Source organism: Mirounga angustirostris, unplaced genomic scaffold (genome assembly GCF_029215605.1).
Source record: "Mirounga angustirostris isolate CCGP_5_RB_7025 unplaced genomic scaffold, mMirAng1.0.hap1 SCAF_14, whole genome shotgun sequence".
NCBI lineage: Eukaryota > Metazoa > Chordata > Mammalia > Carnivora > Phocidae > Mirounga > Mirounga angustirostris.
Window position 1 is genome coordinate 89,611,436 of NW_026991722.1, and position 19,513 is coordinate 89,630,948.

At 56.0% G+C, this 19,513-nt stretch overlaps 2 protein-coding genes across 6 annotated transcripts in view; both read right to left on the reverse strand.

Moving 5' to 3' along the window:
* The window catches only part of OSM (oncostatin M), a 6,606-nt gene extending 2,590 nt beyond the window's left edge, over positions 1-4,016 (reverse strand). For both annotated transcript variants that reach the window (XM_064578671.1, XM_045887334.3), the window contains exon 1: positions 123-4,016. In XM_064578671.1, coding sequence (XP_064434741.1) covers positions 123-491 — 369 coding nt within the window. In that variant the 5' untranslated portion in view covers positions 492-4,016. The remainder of the gene's footprint in view (positions 1-122) is intronic.
* Positions 4,017-13,633: 9,617 nt separating this feature from the next.
* CASTOR1 (cytosolic arginine sensor for mTORC1 subunit 1) lies at positions 13,634-19,499 on the reverse strand. 4 transcript variants are annotated; one of them, XM_045887331.3, is made up of 9 exons: positions 17,935-19,482; positions 17,243-17,313; positions 15,899-16,086; positions 15,684-15,816; positions 15,310-15,433; positions 14,752-14,865; positions 14,499-14,581; positions 14,305-14,399; positions 13,634-14,174 (listed from the first exon to the last, which is right to left on the reverse strand). In XM_045887331.3, the coding sequence occupies exons 1-9, from the start codon at positions 18,045-18,047 to the stop codon at positions 14,106-14,108; spliced, it is 990 nt and encodes a 329-aa protein (XP_045743287.1). In that variant the 5' UTR covers positions 18,048-19,482; the 3' UTR covers positions 13,634-14,105. The 4 variants fall into 4 exon arrangements, with proteins under 4 accessions (XP_045743287.1, XP_045743289.1, XP_045743288.1 ...); XM_045887333.3 differs by lacking the exon at positions 17,935-19,482 and adding an exon at positions 17,441-17,772; XM_045887332.3 differs by lacking the exon at positions 17,243-17,313 and having other exon boundaries at positions 17,909-19,499.
* Between the last annotated feature and the right edge of the window lie 14 nt (positions 19,500-19,513).

Genomic DNA, 19,513 nt, shown 5'->3' on the forward strand with positions numbered 1-19,513 from the left:
TTCTCAGCATCCTTTTGGTGCCTGGCCTTCCCAGCTCCCGAAGGACAGAAGGTGCCCCTGCTCCCCGCTGGTGCCCGTGGGCACAGCAAGCGGGTGCTGGTGGAGAGGAAGGAAGTACTTACTGGGCAGCGTCCTCTGCATAAGCTGTGCCCGCATGCTGGGTGCCCAAGCTCCGGCCGGCGCCTGCTGGGGGTGACACCTCCTGGCTGGGAGCCCTGCGGGCTGGCAGCCACTTTATGCCCGCCAGGGCGATTGGCCAACACCTCGTGAGGTGGGTGGGGAGGGGGGGGGAAGGGCAGGCCTTCTGGGAACATGACCCCAAAAACCAAAGTTTCCACGGGCGGCCAATGGGCGCTGGGTGCGGTGGCAAACTGCTCCTCCTCCTGTTTTCTTCGAATTCGTTCTTCGAGGTCAGCCCCACGCCCAAGGATGATGCAAACCGCAGCCTCAGCCTTCCTGGGGTGAGCAGGGAGCAAGGGGGTCCACGCCATCTGCAGGGAGCCGTGCCCAGGATAGAGGGGAGAGTGTGCCAACTGGGTCCTTGGAGGGCCCGCAGGCCAGGCTTGGCCCAGGAGCCATCGGCCTCACAAGCCACTGTGGTTTGGGGCTGAGGGGAGCGAGACATCTTCCTTCTTGAGTGCCCTTCCTGCCCTCCTGCCAGGGCTGTTGGGACATCTGTGAGCGGAAACCACCGGGCTCTGGGCACAGAGCCAGACCCAGGCTGGCAGCCCCGAGATTGTGGTTCTGGCCCCAGGACCTGCATCCCCCATTGGGGCTCCCAGCCATCTCCTTTCTCCCATCATGCCCCCCGCCCCCCAGCAATCAGTCTTCCTTATCCCAGGCCCATAGCCTGCAGCCAGGCCCTTTCTTTACAGACAGGGTCCTCTGGGGGGAAACAAGAGACACAGGAAATTAGGGTTCAAGCCTGCTGACATGCTGTGTGACCAGAGGAAAGTCACTTAACGTCTCTGGGCCTCAGCGGCCCCACCTGTAAAATGAGGATTCGAAAAGCATTTCCTGGGCCAGGCTCTTAGTGCTGCCACTGTCATGAACATAAAAGGCAAAAGTCCTTTGAAGGAAAAAAGAAAGACGAAAGTCTAATTCCAAGTACTAGCTGTTGAGGGGTAGTGTGGGGGGCAGAGGAGATGGGGAAGCTGTGAGCTCAGAGGGGAAGCCAGGGTGGGGGAGTCACCGTGGTGACGGTTGGGGACCAGGTTTCACTTTCTCTGAAAGATAGTGATTGTGGTTGGTCCTCTGCTCCTCGCAGACCTCTGGACGTCAGAGTGAAGGAGCTCTGGAGACCACGCCTCTCTAGTCAACCTGTTACTCTGCTTCGGGTAAAGTGAGGCCTGGGCTAGGGCAGACAGGGAGGCGGAGAGGCCGCCCCGGCATATCTACCAGGCCTGGAAGAGGGTCCTTGGCCAGCCTCAGGAGTCCAGTGGGGAGGAGAGCCTCAGGAGCCCGGGGAACCAGGGTGAGACCCCTGGAAGCTTCCAGCTGGGGAAAGCATTGGGCCTGTGGAGCCTAGACAGGAGAGCTGAGGGAGGGTCAGACACCCTCCTATCCATCCCTGTCCCCGACACCCATCCTGACCACCAGGGCTGTTCCCACCTGCTCTCTCCTCTGCAGACACGTTCACCATTACTCATTTATTTGTTCAATGAACTTTTATTTGGCCCTACTCTGAGCCAGCCACTCCCAAGGATCCCGTAGTGGGCAAAGCCAGACCCCCCCCCCCATGCCCAGGAGGCTGTTCCTCGCCTCCCACCCACTCCCTGGCACCTCAGCATGGAGCTCACCACACCCGCCTTTGCCACCCCCGAGGGCCAGTTCTGGATTCTCCTCCTGAGAACGTCGCTTCTGCTCAATTCCTCATCCCTGTGCCCACCCCCGCAAGACCATTTTCTGGGGCCCATGCCAAGCTGGGATCCTTCTTCATTTCACAGCCCTGATCTCATCATGCAACAGCGCTGAAAGGGAGAGCTCCCGGGCAGGGATGCTTTGGCTCCCTTTCATGAGGCAACTGAGAAGCTCAGGGCCAGGCTCTGGGCTGGAGAGCTACGACTGGCAGGAGAGCTTCTTGCCCCTCTCAGCTACTGCGGACCACCCTCCACACTTGGGGGGAAGCTACATGCCTTTGCTTTCCCCTGCATCGCCCTGGGTGGGAACAGTTAAGACGAGGGGGCGTCCAAACCCGGGCTGTCGAGTCTGAAAGACCACATTCGGAGGGCGGTGTGCAGGCCCCAGGGCCAAGGGCCACCAACGGCAAAGAGGACTTATATATTCATCTACTCGTGCTGCCGTAACAACATAGCACAGACAGGAGGACTGAAACGACAGAAATGTATGTTCCCACCATTCTGGAGCTAGAAGTCTGAGACCAAAGGGTCCGCAGGGCCGATATCATCCTGCAGCCTCTCTCCTTGGCTCGTAGATGGCTGCCTTCTTGCTGTCTCCTCACATGGTTGTCCCCCTGTCTGTGTGTCTGTCCTAATCTCCTCTTCTTAGAAGGACACCAGTCATATTGGATTAGGCCTCATTGTACCTCACCTCTTTGAGGGGGACCCTATCTCCAAATGCAGCCACATTCTGAGGTACTGTGGGGGTAGGTCTTCAACACAAGAATTTAAGGGATAAAATTCCACCCATAACGGCTTGCAAGAGGAGGGCATGCTTGGAGGGCAGCAGGGAGTGAGGACCATGGGGGAGTGTCCAGAGCTCGGTGGGAGGGGACAGTGATGTGCCCGAGGACAGGGAGTGGCCCCAAGGTGAGGAGACCCGTCTGGCCAACCGAGCAAAGCATGAGGGGAAGATGCGTCAGCGTTTCTGGTGAGGTCAGCGCCCAGTGACGTCCCTCTCGCCAGCAGGAAGGGCTTGCAACACGGCCCAGCCAGTATAAATAGGCTCCCCGACCACAGGCCCGGGCTGTCCCCTCTTCCCGGGGCCACGTCAGCTGGGTCCACGTGATTCGGAGGGGGAAAGAGGACTGGCTTGGTTCCTCAGAACTACTGTTCCCCTGTCTTTCTGGCCCACCCTCCGCCTGTGGGGCTCTACTGCTTTAAATGCAAGAACAGGACCTGGGGTGGCCTGGGAGTGGGTCAGAATTGGAGGAAGGAGGCCACTCATCTGGGAAGAGAGACAGTGAGTGACCCTTGACCTGCTAAGGTGGGAGGTAGACACCAACCCAGTTACCAGTCTTAATCTGCTTATGAGCCTAGTGTTCTTGGCCAATCGCATCCCTTTTCTCAGCCTCAGTTTCCCCTGTGGACTGCAGTGGCACAATTTAACAATCAAGAGACAAACAACCCAAATTTAAAATGGGCAAAGGAGGGGGCAGCTGGGTGGCTCAGTCGGTTGGGCATCCAGCTCTCAGTTTCGGCTCAGGTTGTGATCTCGGGGTAGTGAGATCGAGCTCCGTGCTCAGCGGGGCGTCTGCTGGAGGTTCTCTCTCTCCCTCTGCCCTGCACCCCGCCTCACACATGCGCTCTCTCTCTCTCAAATAAATAAATAAATCTTAAAAAAAACAAAACAAAACAGGGGCACCTGGGTGGTGCAGTCGGTTAAGCTTTTCCAACTTTTGGTTTTGGCTCAGGTCATGATCTCAGAATCCTGAGACCGAGCCCCATGTCGGGCTCCGTGCTCAGCTCGGAGTCCCCTTATGTTTCTCCCTCCCTCTCCCTCTGCCCCTCCACACCCCCCTTCGCTCTCTCTCGTGGTGTGCTCTCTTTCTCTCTCAAAAATAAATAAATAAATCTTTAAAAACATAATGAAAATAAAAATGGGCAAAGGAGAAACAAATAGATATTTCTTCAAAACAGACAAATGCCTAATAAATACATAAAAAGCTGCTCAACATCGTTAGCCATCAGGAAAACGCAAACTCAAAACCACAATGAGGTACCTCTTCATACCCCCTGGGGTGGCTGTCATTGAAGACAGACAATAAGAAGTGCTGGTGAGGACAGGGGAGAATCAGAACTCTCACACACTGCTGGTGGGAATGCAAGATGGTGCAGCCACTTTGAAGACAGTCTGGCAGGCCCCCCAACGCTTAAACATAGAGATGCCATACCTGCGGCTATTCCATGCCAACATGTACACCCCAGAGAATTGAAAACATATGTTCACACAAGAACTTGCACACAAATATTTACAGCAGCATTTATTCACAATAGCCAAAAAGCGGAAGCAACCCAAATGTCCATCAACAGAAAATGGATTTTAAAAATGTGGTCTATCCATACAATGGCATCTTATTCAGCCCCAGAAAGGAATGAGGTCCTGATACATGCTACAATGTGGATGAACCTCAAAGACATGATGCTAAGCGAAAGAAACCAGTCACAAAAGGCCACGTGTTGCATGATTCCATTTGTATGAAATGTCCAGAATAGGTAAATTCATAGAGACAGAAAGCAGACGAGTGTTTGCTAGGGCTGGAGGGGTCTCAGGACAGGGAGTAATAGCTAATGGGGATGGGGTTTCTTTTGGGGTGATGAAAGTGTTTTTGAATTAAATAGTGGGGATGGTTACACAATCTTCTGAATATACTAAAACCGACTGAATTCACTTAAAATGAGAAATTTGATAATATAGGGGCGCCTGGGTGGCTCAGTTGGTTAAGCAACTGCCTTCAGCTCAGGTCATGATCCTGGAGTCGCAGGATCGAGTCCCGCATCTGGCTCCCTGCTCGGCAGGGAGTCTGCTTCTCCCTCTGACCCTCCTCCCTCTCATGCTCTCTGTCTCTCATTCTCTCTCTCTCAAATAAATAAATAAAATCTTTAAAAAAAAAAAGAAATTTGATAATATATATTTTGTATCTCTATTTTTAAAAATGCAGCGGCAAATGCTACCTCAAGAGGACGGTGAGTGTAGTTCGGTGAATAATGCATGCAAATGCCTGGCCCACAGCTAGTCCTCCAGAAATACCCGCCAGCCAGCCAGTCACCGGGACAGACAAAGGCGCACATTTGCTTATGTCATAGCCTGGGTTTGAGAACGATTGGGAAAGATGATGTTACATAAACCCTGGGGTGAGCAAGGATCTACCAGGGCCCTCCCCATGAGGTCAGTGAGGTCACCCTAGGCTGGAGGATCCTTTGGCTGAGACCTGCTACAGAGTTCCTCTGGGACCTGGTGTGTCCATAGTGTGGGAAGCCATGTCCCCCGTGTGCCCAGTGGCTCCCCCAAATTGGGTAATTGAGCCGCCTTCCAGAGGCCTGAACACCTATTCAGGGAACTGCAACAGAGAGGGAGAGAAGGAGCTACCTTCTGTTCTCTTACTGTCTTCGACGGCAGAGGGGTTGAGGGGGTTGCATCCACTCTGAGGTGGGAAGACCAGGAGATACGAGTGCTGCCCTGCTATCCTCTCTCTGATTGGCCTAGAACAACCGTCCCCCCTCACCACCCTTTCTGAGCCCAGATTCCTCTGTGTGAGATGAGGGGACATGAGAGATGAACACAGAGGGCCTAGAACCCTACAGAGCCCCATGGGGTCCCTTAGTGGCTCTAAGCACTGAGAGGTCACTGTAAATAAAAACAACCTTAACCATTAAACAAGGATCAGGAAGCCCAATGGAGTCCTGACTTTTCTCATGATGACAACATATAATGCCTATTTTGAAACATCATATTCTTGCCAAAAATGTTCAGGTGCCCCAGACATATGTTGTTTGCCCACTGCTAAATAATCAGACATGTTTCTGGAGCTCTTCTGTGTGCCGAGACCAGTTCTGAGCATTTACTAAAGGCTAGCTCTGTGAATCCTCCCAACCATCCTCACAGAGATCATTGTCTCCATCCTGTAGATGGGGAAACTGAGGCCTGAGAGATGGGGCACTTGGCAGGAGGTCACATAGCTGGGAGGGAGCAAAGGCAAGTTTGAGCCCAGGCAGCTGTCCTCGGCCCACGTAGCTGGCCAGCACACCACACACACAGTGGCTTGCCCAGAACTGACGCAGCCCACATGGCTCAGCAAACTGGAAAACATATGGCTTTCACAGTGGGAAGATGGAGATCCACTTGGTCAAGGGCCAGCCAGGGAGTGATTGGAGGAGGAGGCTGGTATTTCTACAGGTCTGGAAAGAAAATGCCAGTTTAATTGGCAGAAATGCAGGAAAGAGATGCTACAAATTCCATGTGGAGGGAACTGCATGAGGTGCCGAGCAAGCAAGACTGCATAGGTCTAGTTTGTTTGTTTGTTTGTTTATTAAGATCTTATTTATTTGAGAGAGAGTGAGAGAGATCACAGAGGGAGAGGGAGAAGCAGACTCCCTGCTGAGCAGGGAGCCCGATGCGGGGCTCGATCCTAGGACCCTGGGATCATGACCGGAGCTCAAGGCAGATGCTTAACCAACTGAGCCACCCAGGCGCCCTGGTCTAGTTTAGAGAAAAGCAGGTGTGGCTGGAAGTCTAATGGAGAGGGAGGGAGGAAATGGGGCCACCCACAAAATGGCTTTACTGCCACAGCAGCCCCCCTGGGGGGCTTGTACAACACAGCCTGATGCTACCCTCTTGCTTAAAACAGTTCCCTGGCTTCACATTGACATTGAGTAAGGCCAAGGTCATTACCACAGCCACCAGGCCCTGCCCATCTCCCCAGCCTCACCCACACCTCTCTATCCCACCCCCTTCTCTGACCTTCCTTAGTCCCTCGGGGAAACAGAGCTCTCACCCCATGGCCTTTGCATCTGCTATTCCCATGCCTGAATCTCCTCCTACTGAATGAACTTGTCACCCAGTCCAAGCTTCACCTCTTCAGGGGAGCCCTCCCTGAACTTCCTCCACCCCAGGCTGGTCCTTGCTCCCCCCCCAAATTCCAAGAGGGTATCCGCTGTAGTTGTGGCTCCCCATGGCCTCTCCAGAGCACAGCACAGGCCACGTAATATAGTGGGTGCTCAATAAATCCTTAGTGACTGGATGAATGCACGGCCATACAGATGTGGCCATCTGTAGAAGCCCCAGGAAAGGTCAGCCGTGGCTTCCAGGCTGCAGGACCCAGATGTGTGCCTCCCACATCCAGTGTACCTGCAGCCAGGCTCCTGAAAGTGCAGGCCCACCTTGCTGCTGGCAGGAACGGGCTCTCTTGGAGCCTTTCCCATGCCTTCTCTTGGTCACCTTTCCCCAAGGAAATCAGAATTATATCACTCACAATACACCAAAGCACGTGATCTCTTTTTTTAGGAAGCTTTGATTTTAAAGACGCTGACTTTTTCCTTTATATTTTTTTAAAGTGAATTCAAAATATATTCTTTCACCCACTGCAGATTTCAACACTTTCCTGGAACACAAGCTGAAAAAGAAAAAGACAAGGCATTTCTCCTACTTCCTTTATTCACTTCAGAGTGAATTCCACATAAGCAGCACCTGACAGCCTCATAGAAAGAAGCCTTCACTGGAGGGGACAATCCCGCATTTTGCAAAAACAGACAAAGCATGGTGGCTTTTCCTCATTCAACCTATATTTAAGTAATTCACTGTATGTGTCAGGCACCAGGATCAGCAAGAAAGACTAGGCTTTTAGGTAAGTGAAATTGCTGTGAATGCCTTTTTATATCCAGGTCTTAAAGGGTGAATAAACACACAAGCCAACATCGAGCATGTGGAGGGATCTGGAAACCCACCGTTTGTCAGCCTGCTCATTTCTCACCCCAGGCCATAGGAGGGAGCACCCAACCCAGCCTGGCCTTTATAGTACCCTGGAGTCTAGCACTGCACCTGCATCCTGAGCAGAACCAATCAGAATCCGTCCCCAAGACTGATGCCAGACTCAGGAAACAGGCCTCCCTTACACGGCCAAGGCTTCAGAGCTGGGATGTCACCAGTCTGGAGCTGGGAAAAGTCACTTTCCCCAGCTCCATGGGGTGGGGTGCGGTCCTATCAAGTGGGTGAGAACGTGGCCGGCACAGCCAGAGAGGCCAAGCAACCTCCCTGAGCCCCTGGTCTCTGCCTGAAGCCAGGACTAACCCCACAGCTAGTCCCAGCTATATAGGACAATGATGTCAGCCTATTTTCTGCTAGTTGAGCTGGTTTCCTGGCACTTGCAGTGGGGAGTCCTTTGAGCTGCACCAGTATGAGGATGGAAGCAGGAGGGGTGGAGGGGATGGAGGGAGGAAGTGGGATGGGCTTGGAGCCTTCTCTTGGTGCCAACTGCTGCAAAAGCTCAGAGACTTTGCTCAACAGAGAAAGCAACTGGAGAAAAGATGGAGGGAACCAGCCAGGGTCCCCATGGGGCTGTCTACAAATGATAGCCCTGGTCCCAAAGGGAAGTCCAGGACACACAGGTGGGACTCACTAGCAGGGATGCCTGGAAGAAATGACCTGGGACAGGTGCTGTGAAAGACCTGCCTTCTTCCCCTTCTTTTTCTTGGGAAGATGCCAAGGAAACTCTGGGTGTTTATCTTGATAAGAAAAAAAGAAACACGGGGCGCCTGGGTGGCTCAGTCGTTAAGCGTCTGCCCTCTGCTTGGGTCATGATCCCAGGGTCCTGGGATTGAGGCCCGTGTTGGGCTCCCTGCTCAGCAGGAGGCCTGCTTCTCCCTCTCCCATTCCCCCTGCTTGTGTTTCCTCTCTCACTGTGTCTCTCTCTGTCAAATAAATAAAACCTTTAAAAAAAAAAAAAAAGAAACAGGGGCACCTGGGTGGCTCAGTCGGTTAAGCGTCTGCCTTTGGCTTATGTCACGATCTCAGGGTCCTGGGATCGAGCCCCTCACCAGGCTTCCCTGCTCAGCAGGGAGCCTGCTTCTCCCTCTCCCTCTCCCTCTGCCCCCACACCCCAGCTGTGCTCTCTCTCTCTCAGATAAATACAATCTTAAAAAAAAAAAAGAAAGAAAGAAACATCCTGCAGCTCCAAGGGGAGAAAAGGCCATCAAAGCTTGCTCTGTCCAAAGGCCTACTGGTGGACATTCAATGGGTGATGGAGAACGTGGCCAGCTGGGGCCAGGTCACCCTGTCCACAGAGCAAGCATGTAAGGAAGGAAGAGAAGCAGAATATGGCAGTGCACACAAATGTTGGGCGCCCCCACATTAATAGCCAAAGGTGGGAACCCAAATGTCCATCAACAGATAATGAATAAAAAAAAGTGGTACGTCCATACAATGGAATGTTATTCAGCCACAAAAAGAATTGAAGTACTGATACATGCTACCACCTGGATGCACCTCAAAAACATCAGGCTGAGTCAAACAAGCTAGAAGCCAAAAGTCACATAGACCCCATCTACGTGAAATGTCCAGAACAGGGAAATCCACAGAGATAGAATGCAGGTTGGCGGTGGCCAGGGGCTGGTAGGAAGGGGAATGAGGAGTGACTACATATGGGGTTTCCTTTTGGGGTGACGAAAACGTTCTAGAACTATACAGGTGGTGGTTGCACAACATTGTGAATGTGCTAAATGCCAGGGAGCTATTCACTTTAAAATGGTCAGTTATGTATTATTTGACTTTCACCTCAATTGAAAAAAAAAAAATTTTTTTTTAAGGCAGAGCTTAAAAACAGGGCAACTCCAGGAAAACCAAGGGGCTGGAAAGCAGCGAGTCGGCTACAAGGGGTCCAGAGAGAGTCAGAGGCTTCTCACAGCCCCTCCTGTTACTGCTTGGTTAGCGACTGTCCTGGAGCTCTTTCTTGCTCATTGACTTAGAGAAGGCTCAGCTCAACTTCAAAGGCCGGGGCATGTCAGCTCAGGACAGGGTCTGGCAGCTGTCCCAGGAAGAAGGTCCCAGCTCTGGGGGAGAGCAAGTCTAAGGCAAGGCCCAAGAGCAGAGTAGCCGGAAGAGCTGTTGCGGCCAGGAGGTCTCAAAGGCAGACCTCCCGAGCAAGGGTCTACCCAAGGCCAATGATCAGGGAGGGAGGGGATACAGTAAGATTTTGCTGAGGAAAATTCACTTGTGCAGCCAGATGACAGGGAGACCAGCAGGAAGCCTGAAGAAGCACAGGTGAGGACAACTGTGGGCTGAATCAGGACCCTGGGAAGTGGGGAAGGCCAGGCCGTGGAGGACGGAGGAGCTGGGAAGCTGGTAGTAGGGGCAGGGGGAGGTGTCGATCTCTCTGTGTCACGGCGGAGGGCCCAGACTGAGGGGCAGAAAGCCAGATCAGGCTTGCTTCAGGCTGCAGACAGAAGACGAGGGACAGAGGAGGAGTAGACAGAAAGGTAGGAGGGAGTCTGGGGAGGCTGAGGCAGCTGGGGTGGAGGTCGAAGGTGGAGGGGTGGAGTTAGGGAGCACCCAGCACAGCCCAGCAGTCCCCTGGTGACCGCAGCAAGCTGGGCTTCCTGAGATTAGGGAGAGGCCGGAAGGCCCGGGAGGATGTGGGTCCAGAGAAGGAAAGTGGACAGGAGGGTGCACACGGACACACATGTGAACACGAAAACACCAGATGCAGATGCATGCACTGGCACATGCGGACATACAGAAACTGCCCCACCACAGACAAGAGCAGATGCACAGCCACCAGCACCACCCACGTCCACATGCGCACAAACAGGCACAGATGCCTCGGACCACGCATACACGGGACGCATGCAGAAATGGAGCCAGGCACACAGCTGAGGTTCGGACGAAATCGGATGCACATCTAGCTGCAGAGGCACGAGGACACACTGGGACACATGGACACGGACACCCGTGAAACATTCACAGCCATATCGGCATCATGACCAATGCCCCCCCAAGAAGGTAGCTCCGGGCACCCCCATCTGAGGCACCCTTGGCTCCAGAACCCCAGCACCAGGGCCCGCCTGGGAAAGTGAGACAAACCACGGCCATTGCCCAACACACCCACTGGGCCCAGCCCAGGGCCAGGCCTCGCGTGCCTGCCCACACATTCACTGCCACCGACGCAGACAGCTGGGATTGCGAGGGATCTTGCAAAATCATCCCCATCCCTCAGGGTTCAGCTAAAGTGTCCCTTCCCCCGGGGGCCCTCCCCAGGCTATGGCCCCAGTTAACCTTTCTGCATTCGGGTTTTGCCATGCCCAGCTCTGTGACCTTGGGCAAGTCCCTCCACCTGTCTGTGCTTAAGTTTCCCCTCATGTAAAGTGTGGGGGGATAACGAGAACGTGCGAGAACGTGTGTTGAATACATGAATGACTGGAGCACATCCCTTCCCACCTCTTGTACAGATGGGGGAATCAGCTTCCCTGGACTCAGTCAGCTAGCTGCAGATGGGGCTGCCCTCCTGCCTCCTGCCTCCTGCCTGGTCCCTTCCCACCCTGTGGGATCTTGGAGCCAGGTGGGACATCCAAGAGGGTATGTATGGGTTTATTCTCCCTTCTACACAGGACCAAGAAGCCAGCTTTAGAGCAACTTGGCAACAAGCATGGGACCATACAGCCTGCCTGGCAGGGGTGGGGATGAGGACTTTAAACCCTGAATTTCTGCTCAAATAACTTCAAGGACTTACAAGGTCATTCCTCTGTATGGGCAGGTAAAATCTGGAGAGGGTAGACATGAGCCACTGAGTGTCCCTGCCTGAGCTTTCCTCATCTCCCGTCCCCATCCACCCAAGAGCCCCCCCACCCGACCCCACAGGTTCACATCCTCCCAGCAGATAGGAGAGCTGACAGCACCTTTCTACTCCTCAAGGGACTGTGGGCAGGGCCTTCCCCAGGCAAAGGCTTCCATCTTTATGAGGATGGGCACTCGGGCTCTGCAGTCTGGGGCCTTGACCCTTGCACTCAGGAATGGCTGTGCTGATGTGGACAGGTGGACAGGGGAGCCCAGATTTGGAAGAACAAGGACGTGGACTGTGTGCCAGTGAACACCCCCAACCTTAGTTATGAATGACCCAAACTGAGCCCAAATCCGGGCTGCCCAGACTGAGTTCTTTGGTTCTAGAACTCTCCAGGGACAAGCCACCTGAAACCCACTCTGCCTTCTGGGACAAAGGGGTGGGACAAAGAGGTGATTCTGTGAGCCTCCACCTCAGCCTGGGACAGCTTAAAGCCTGTCTATCTGATGGCACCCAGAGCATTAGACAAGTGTGAGATCCAGGGTCACGTCCCACTTTCAGCTGAGTGTGCCCAAGTCACCTCCTAAGCCCTGTGCCCTGACCCCTGGTGGGTCCTGGGGTCCCTGGCAATCCCAGAGCAGATCTCCCCATTTGTAACCTGTTGATGGCCAAGCTGACCCAGTGACCCCCAAGGACCCTAATGCCCTGGGAGCTAAAACCCCTCCACATAGACTCACACTTATGTGGCAAAGACACACACGGGCTCTAGGCCTGGGTCCAAGTCAGACTAGCCCGCTGGGGCCCTCTTACCCAGGCCAATCCTGTGGGCAGTACCAAGAACCAATGCCAGATTAGGACCTGGTTTGAGGGACTAGGCAAAGCCTGATCCACCCGGAAAGCCAGGATAACAGAAACACCCGAATCAGGCAGTGACTCACAAGCAGACAGATGGACAGACGCCCCAGAGCTGAATATGGGGCCCAGGAGCTCTCTACCTGCAGATCAGGAGCCCCAAGGATTCTGGTTCTAAAGCCCCCACTTAGCTCAGGACAACTTTTGAGCCAGGGCCCAAGGTGTGCCCTCCAGAGAGAAGCCAGAACTCCCTCTTCCCCCGAAAGTCAAACTACAAAGCAATGATCCCTTCCCAGCACCAAGAAGTAGAGAGGTCCTGAAGGAGCTGCCTCCTAGACCTTGATACACATGAGGAAACGGAGGCTGAAGGGAAGGGGTTGGCCTAGGGTCCCCGACTGCTCACTCACCGGGCTGGACTGTGTGCTCTGTTCCTGTGATCTGCAGACCCTGAGTTCCCAGGGGCAGGACGGGCACACTGCCAGAGGCCTGGTCCCCGTTCTGGCTTTTCTGGGGAGCTACTACGACCTCTGAATACGCCGAAGTCACACCCTTCTTCCCTTCCTAAGTGCGGGCGGGTCTGGGCTGAGGGTACCTGATAACCTCCCCGGGACATCTATAGGGTCCCATCTGGCTCACAGTGGAATCCCGGTCTCACGGAGCGAGGAGGCAGCCCCTCTGTGACAGGAAACCCATCACTGGCCCAGAACGGTAGCCTTTGAAGGCAGAGTGGGTTTCAGGTGGCTTCCAGGCCCCTGTCCTGTCCTTCTAGCCAGAGGAAGCCCAGTGCCTGAACTTCCAGGTCCCCACTCTGGCTGGCCCCCTCCCACTACTACTCCAGGAGAGCCCTGGCGACAAGAACTAACTGATCTCTTGGCCAACAGGGACTCCTGTGAGGGACCTCTAGGACTCAGGCATGGCCCAAAAGCAAGCAGGCAGCAGCCTGGAAGAAGGGTGCTTTGGGGCCCTCCTTGAGGGGTTTCACAATAGGCCAGTCACACTCAAGGTGGCAGGGAAGGCTGGGGGACCTCCAGGCAGGAGGGTCTCTGAGTCTCTAACCATGTTCAGAACTTTCTGGGCTATTCCAGAAACAGCAAGGAAGGAAGAAAGAGGCTGGGCTTCAGAGGCAGGTAGCCCTGGATGGGAATCAGGTGACCTTGGCTAAGTCACTTCCCTTCTCAAAGGTTCAGTTCTCCCGGAGGTGAGAACTGAGTTAGGTGAGCCCAGCCAGAGCCAGCTACATAGGGACAGACCAGGACTTCAGGCAGAGGGGCTGGGAGGAGCCGAAGAGCAGCCATGCCCGAGCTCAGACAACCCCCATGGACCACAGCCCAACCCTTCATAACTACAAGCCCTTTATTAACAAGTCAATAAAAAAGGGAGAAAGATGTAAAAATACTTTTCTCAGAGGCCCCCCAGAGGGGCAGGCACTGTCAGAATCAGCTGGCCAGGGAAGGCAACCCAGCCAGAGGCAGAACGGAAATCAGGGCCCTGTCCGGGGAGCAGCTGGCCCGGGGCGCTGAGAGGGGGGATGGCTCGGACCTCAGGCAGGGAATGTGCAAACGCTGAGGCCGCGCAGGGAGTGATGGGGTGAGGGGTTCCCGGAGGAAGCCCAGAGCACCGTGTTCCCCTGTGTGGGCAGACACGCGTGTCCACGTGAGAGCCGGTGCCTGCACGCAGTTTACGTACAGAGAGCAGAAGAAGGGGGTCCCCCGGCAGGAATGGGGGTGGGGAGGGCTCATCCCAGAGCTTGAGGAAATAGCTTAGAGAAGTCTCTGGAAGCCTGGGGTGAAGGGAGAGCGTGGAGGCCTCAGGAGCCCTGGCCATCCTGCCGTCGCTGGAGGACCTCAATGACACTCCCGATGCCATCCTCAGGCACCTGTGGGCAGGTGGGCAGAGGGAGCGGTCAGGGCCACGCCGACCTCCTGGCCTAGATGGACTTCATCCTGCACCCTCCCCACCCTCCTGGGCCTCAGTGTCCTTCCAGGAGCCCAACCCATGGCGCTCACCAGGGCATGGTCAAAGTTGAAGGTGCTGATGTAGTAGGCAGAGATGTCGGCCGCAGCCAGGGGGCCTGCGATCTGGGCCACGATCCCACACTCATCTGAGGGTTATGGGGGCGGGGAGGGGAGTCCATGTGGATCATCCTGGCCGCTCCCCCAGGTCCTCCCCAAGTCCCCAACATACAAGAAGCAACCCTCACCAAAGCCCAGGGGCTGTCCACCGATGCGCACCATTCTCCACAGCTCTCCTGAGGAGCTGGTCAGCAGGAGGTCACTGGGGAACCTGGAGAGGCAGGTGGGTAGTGGGCACAGCACCCACCCGTCCCCTCCTTTCCCCATTGTGAGCCTCTGGAAGCAGGGGGACCTGGTGACCTCAGAGTTTGACACTCTACCTCCTCCCTCCCTAGGGCTGGGCTTGGGCTCTGTGGTCCACAGGGCTCAGGAGTCACATACTTTTTCTGCGTCTCAGCGTCCATGACGATGGAGATGTAGCCCTCGATGAGGGAGAAGGCAAAGAATGTAATGGAGCTGGGTCCAGTACCACCAGAGGCTGCTTCCTTGGGGGCGCTGGAAAAGGACAGGAGGCTCAAGTGCTCTTCGGGGCACCCAGCCCACTGTGTCTCCTCCCTTCTCTGGGCCACTTTCCTCCCCTGTCTGAGGGCCCTGATCTCCTGATGGTGTCAGGGGAGAGGACAATGAATCTCGCCTCCTCCAAAGACACTGGACCCCAGGGTTGGCAGACAGCCAGACCAAAGCATGGCTCAGGGTGATCTCAGTTCACACTACAGGAAAGGGCTGAAGCTGTGGCATCGGGATCTTCCCTGAACATCAGTGAGGGGCACATGGGCATTGCAGGCTGCCAGGAACCCAAGACACAGAACAGGGCACAGAGTGGCAGAACTGAGGGACGCGCAAAAGGTGTGAGCACAGAGGGACATGCAGAAGGTGGTGGGACACAGCATAGGGAACAACGGTGTGAGGACAAAGAGACAAGGTGCAAACGAGGCCCACCTGTATGAGTAGAAGAGGACATCGATGAGCGTGGTAGCGATGGCTGGCAACGTCTCAGGGTCCAGTGTGAGGACACAGAAGCGGTTCTGTGGGCTCTGGATGGGATGCACGGTGGGGCTAGGCCCTGTTAGGAGGGACCAGGCAGCAGCTGTCAGGGCGACTGTGGGCTGGGGCGCCCCCTGGTGGCCAGATAGGGAGGAGCCTGGGTGGGGTGTAGGGTCAGGCTCTACAGGAACCCACCTCTTTCCTCCACCACATCTCCCTATCTTGTGAGGCAGTCAGTGTCAGTCAGCTGGTATCACGCCTCACAAGGGAAGGGCCCCAGTGGGAAGAGGAGGCCCTGCCTAGATCTGGGTGTCAGAGGGTAGCCTCACCATGCTGAGAACGGGGAAAACCATTGCTGGAATCATCCCTGGCAACAGGCACAGGCTCCCCGCCCACTTCTCGGTAAATGTCGAACTCCTGGGAGAGCGTGTGGATCACCACGGACAGGTCCTGTTCCCGCACCTGGACCACAGGGGGATGACGTATCACATGAGTCCCCAGGCATGCCCACCCTGCCCCACACTGGAGCCTGCCAAAAACTCACCAGGATGAAGTCCGTCTGGTAAGTGGACAGCATCAGCACAGACACATGGTGCTCCGCCAATGGCGCAATGACTGAACGGGCAATTTTGGTGACCCCAGCAGCCTGCACAGCTGCACCGCTGTGGGATGACACGTTCAGCACCAGCCATGTGGCCTCAGCCACTTGAAGGAACTCAGATGGGGGTAGCTCTGCGAGTAGGAAGTATACACCAGGTCAGGGCCTATGGGGCTGGCCCCTACCCCTCGTTTGTCTGTGCTGGGGGTGGGGGGATGGGGTTCTACCAAGGTAAGGGTGTGGAGACTGGGGCTGTCTCCCTCTCCCAAGTTCTGCTCCTAAGAACTGCATGTATGCAAGGACTGAGAAGTGCTTCAGGTGCTGGCCTGCTAGGGATGGAAACTTCCCAGTTAAGACTGGAGTTCCAGATTCAGACAGACCTGGGTTCAAATCCCAGCTTCACCATTTACTTGCTGTTGACCTGGGGTAAACGATTTAACTTCTCTGAATCTGTTTCCTCATCTGTAAAATGGGATGAGAGCATATACCTCATGATAGCGTTCCGTGGTTAAGAGGTTTTTATACCATGTGGCACCACCAGGGGGCGCCAGCAAATAAGGCTAGCTGAGGGATGCCCCTCTCCCTCCGCAGACCTAGACTTTCCTGCAGTACAAACAGGGAAATGAAGGCCTGAAGGGCTGCAGTAGAGGATGGGCCAAGCCTCAGTTTTGTGGCCTGAGGCTCCAGGCCTGTGAGGAGGGGTCAGGCTGGCAGGAGCGGGAGCCAGATGTCAGCTTCAGAGACCAGGGAGGAACCAGGCTGGCGTCCAGTCCAGAGCAGGAGCCAGGGCCTGGGTGGCTGCTAATCTCCCAACTGCAGCCAGGAGGCCCCCCAGGACCCTGACGTGGGCTGGCTGCCTGCTCCTGCATTCCTTTCCCAACCCTCAGACTCCTGGAGTTCCCAGACCAGCCAGGGAGGGGGTGATCAGCACCAGAGAGATAAGTCCAGGGAGAAATAATGGCCAGGGGGATATAACTGCCACAGGAACCTCTGATTCTTGCCCTGAACTGTCACTGAGGCCCTGCCACTGGCCTGAGGCTGCTAAGTGCCCTTCACAGCCCTGTCTATAAAGTTCTCATGGGACCCTATTAATAGAGAACCATAACTATACCCATTTTACAAAGAGGAAGTGACTTGCTCAAGGGCACACAGCCAGTCAATGGCAGAGTCGAATTCGAACCCAGACCCATCTACCTTCAAGGCCCCAGCTCTTGCGATTTTGGAACCCAGGATCTAGTGAGAATCCCACAAAGAGGGGAGCACGACATCCTTCCCCAGCCCAGCCCCCACCTTTGAAGCCCTCCTCGTCCACCATGAGCGTGTAATCCTCTGGGGTCTCCGTCAGGCTGAAGAACTTGCACCTGGATGGGGGTGGGGGGCATCTTCAGCCTGGGTTGGGCGGAGGGGGCGGGCAGGACTTCGCTCCAGTTCGCCCAGAAAGACCCCTGCTGGGCGCCTCCCTGCCCCCTCAAGCCTCAATTTTCTCACCGGGCCAGTGGGGTGTGGGCCTCATCACCGGAATGACGAACTGTTTTTCGCCTCCCGACCTCTGTAGGAGCTCCCGACCCTCCATGCCGGGAAGGAGGAGAGGCTCACCCGCGACTACAGCCCTGGGGGAGTCGGACTTTGGGCCCCCTAGACCAGCTCCTCTGACCCGATGGGAAGCGTCTGGAAGAAGCTCCCCGCAGTCGCCAGTTGAAGGAATTGCCCCCATTTGACACCACTTGGAGTTAAGCATTGCTCATCCCAGGTTGTTTGCGCCTTAACTGGCCCTGGGAGGGGGCCTCACGGGGCCGGATAGGCGGCGGTCCCAGGGAGGGTAGGCCCAAGCCGGATGGCGGCGGGGGGGGGGGGGGGGTAGGGAGGAGAAGCGCCCCCCCCACCCGCTCCCGCTCGCCCCGCGGCGATGTTAATCTCCCGACCCCGTCCCGGAGCAACAGCGGAACCCACCCCCACCTGTGCCCCCGAACCCGGGCGCGCACCGGCTGCGGCGGGGCAGGAAGAGTAGCTTGATGAGCGGGTGGGTGTAGAGCCAGAGACCTGGGCGGGCGAGGCTCAGCACCCGCACCCGGTGCTCTAGGATGTGCAGCTCCATCACAGTCCGCGCGGACCCGACCCCGCCGCCTACTAGACCCAGGCCGCCGCCGGGGGCGGGGCAGTGGGGGCGGTGCCGGGAGCTTAAAGGAGCCGCTGCGCGGCCGCGTCCATGCCGCCAGCTACGCTGCGGACCCTCCCAGCCCCACGCCGCGTCCACTTCCCTGACAGCCACGCCCTGAGGGGCGGGCGGCCTATCCAAAGTGGCCACGCCTCCTTCTTAAGGTCAGCGCCTCATCCCTCCCGTTCCAGCCCGCCGAGCCCCGCCTCTAATGACTCCGCCCCTTTAGCATTGGCTCGGGGGTCACAGGCTGATCCCAACCCGCTGGAGTCCTCCTGGCCCCGCCCATGCCGCGCCCCCTCTCTGGGGCTCCGCCTTTTCCGCAGGTCTCCTCTCTCGCTGGGATCGGAAGCCGATGTGGAGGAGGGAAGTGTGGAATGGCTTCTGTCCTTCAGTCTTGTGATTGATATCCTTGAAGCTCCGAAGGGCCGCGAGACGAACCGGGGCTCAGCTGGGACCAGAGTGCTGACCAGAAAACTCTGGAGTATGGAGGGGTAGGAGTAGGCTGTGCAGCCCCGGTGACTCTGATTCTCTCCCAACAGTATCTTACCTTTCTCCCTCCTTCCCCTTATGGAGGAAGAAGGCGCCTACCCACGAGGATCACAGAGATAGGGAGGGCCCCAGACACTTACATCTGAATAACATACTGTGGGGTAGGGGATGGAGGTGGCCAGGCTTATGGCTTGAGATCCTTCAAGACTAAGTGCTTGGGCCAGGGATGCTCAAGGCCCAGACTTCAGAGGACAGGCCCATGTGTCTGGGGCTCACTGGGTAGTCAGATCTCAGACCTGAGATTTGAACCCTGTTGAGGCCTCCCAAAGCCTGCAGCCATTAGCAGAACCCAGCTGGCCTGAGCACATGTAAACTTGCTTCATGCCCACGGAGGCCCCCAGCACTGGCAGATGCCCCAGATCTGAGGCTTGTTAGACCAACTTGGGCTCATTTCAACATTAGAACTGGGTTCTGCTCAGGCCGCCTCAGGTTTAAGAAGACTCCAAGGCTAAGCAGGTATCAGCACACCTAGGCTGGCCCTGTAGCAGGACAGACAGAGCATGCTCTGGAGGGTCTTTGGCCCTCAGGCTTCAGATCTAAGGCTTGGAACCAAACAGGTTAAAGCCGGCCACAGGCCTGACTGGGACCCAGCAGGCCTACACAAGCCTCCTGCCTGCTCAAGAACCTCTACTGTAGGCGGATGGAAGCTGGGCAGCACCCTCCCTCCCTTGACTCTCTGGCTCAAGGGATTCCTGTGGAACACTGCAGCTGCCACATCCTGGCCTGTCCCCTGGAGAGCCAGGGGGAGGGGACTGTCCTCAAAGCCTCTCATGGCAGGTACAGATGGGGTGGGAAAATACAGGGGTGAGAGGTGGGAGGCAGGAAGTGGGTAGCCTGCCCTGATAGGCTCATAT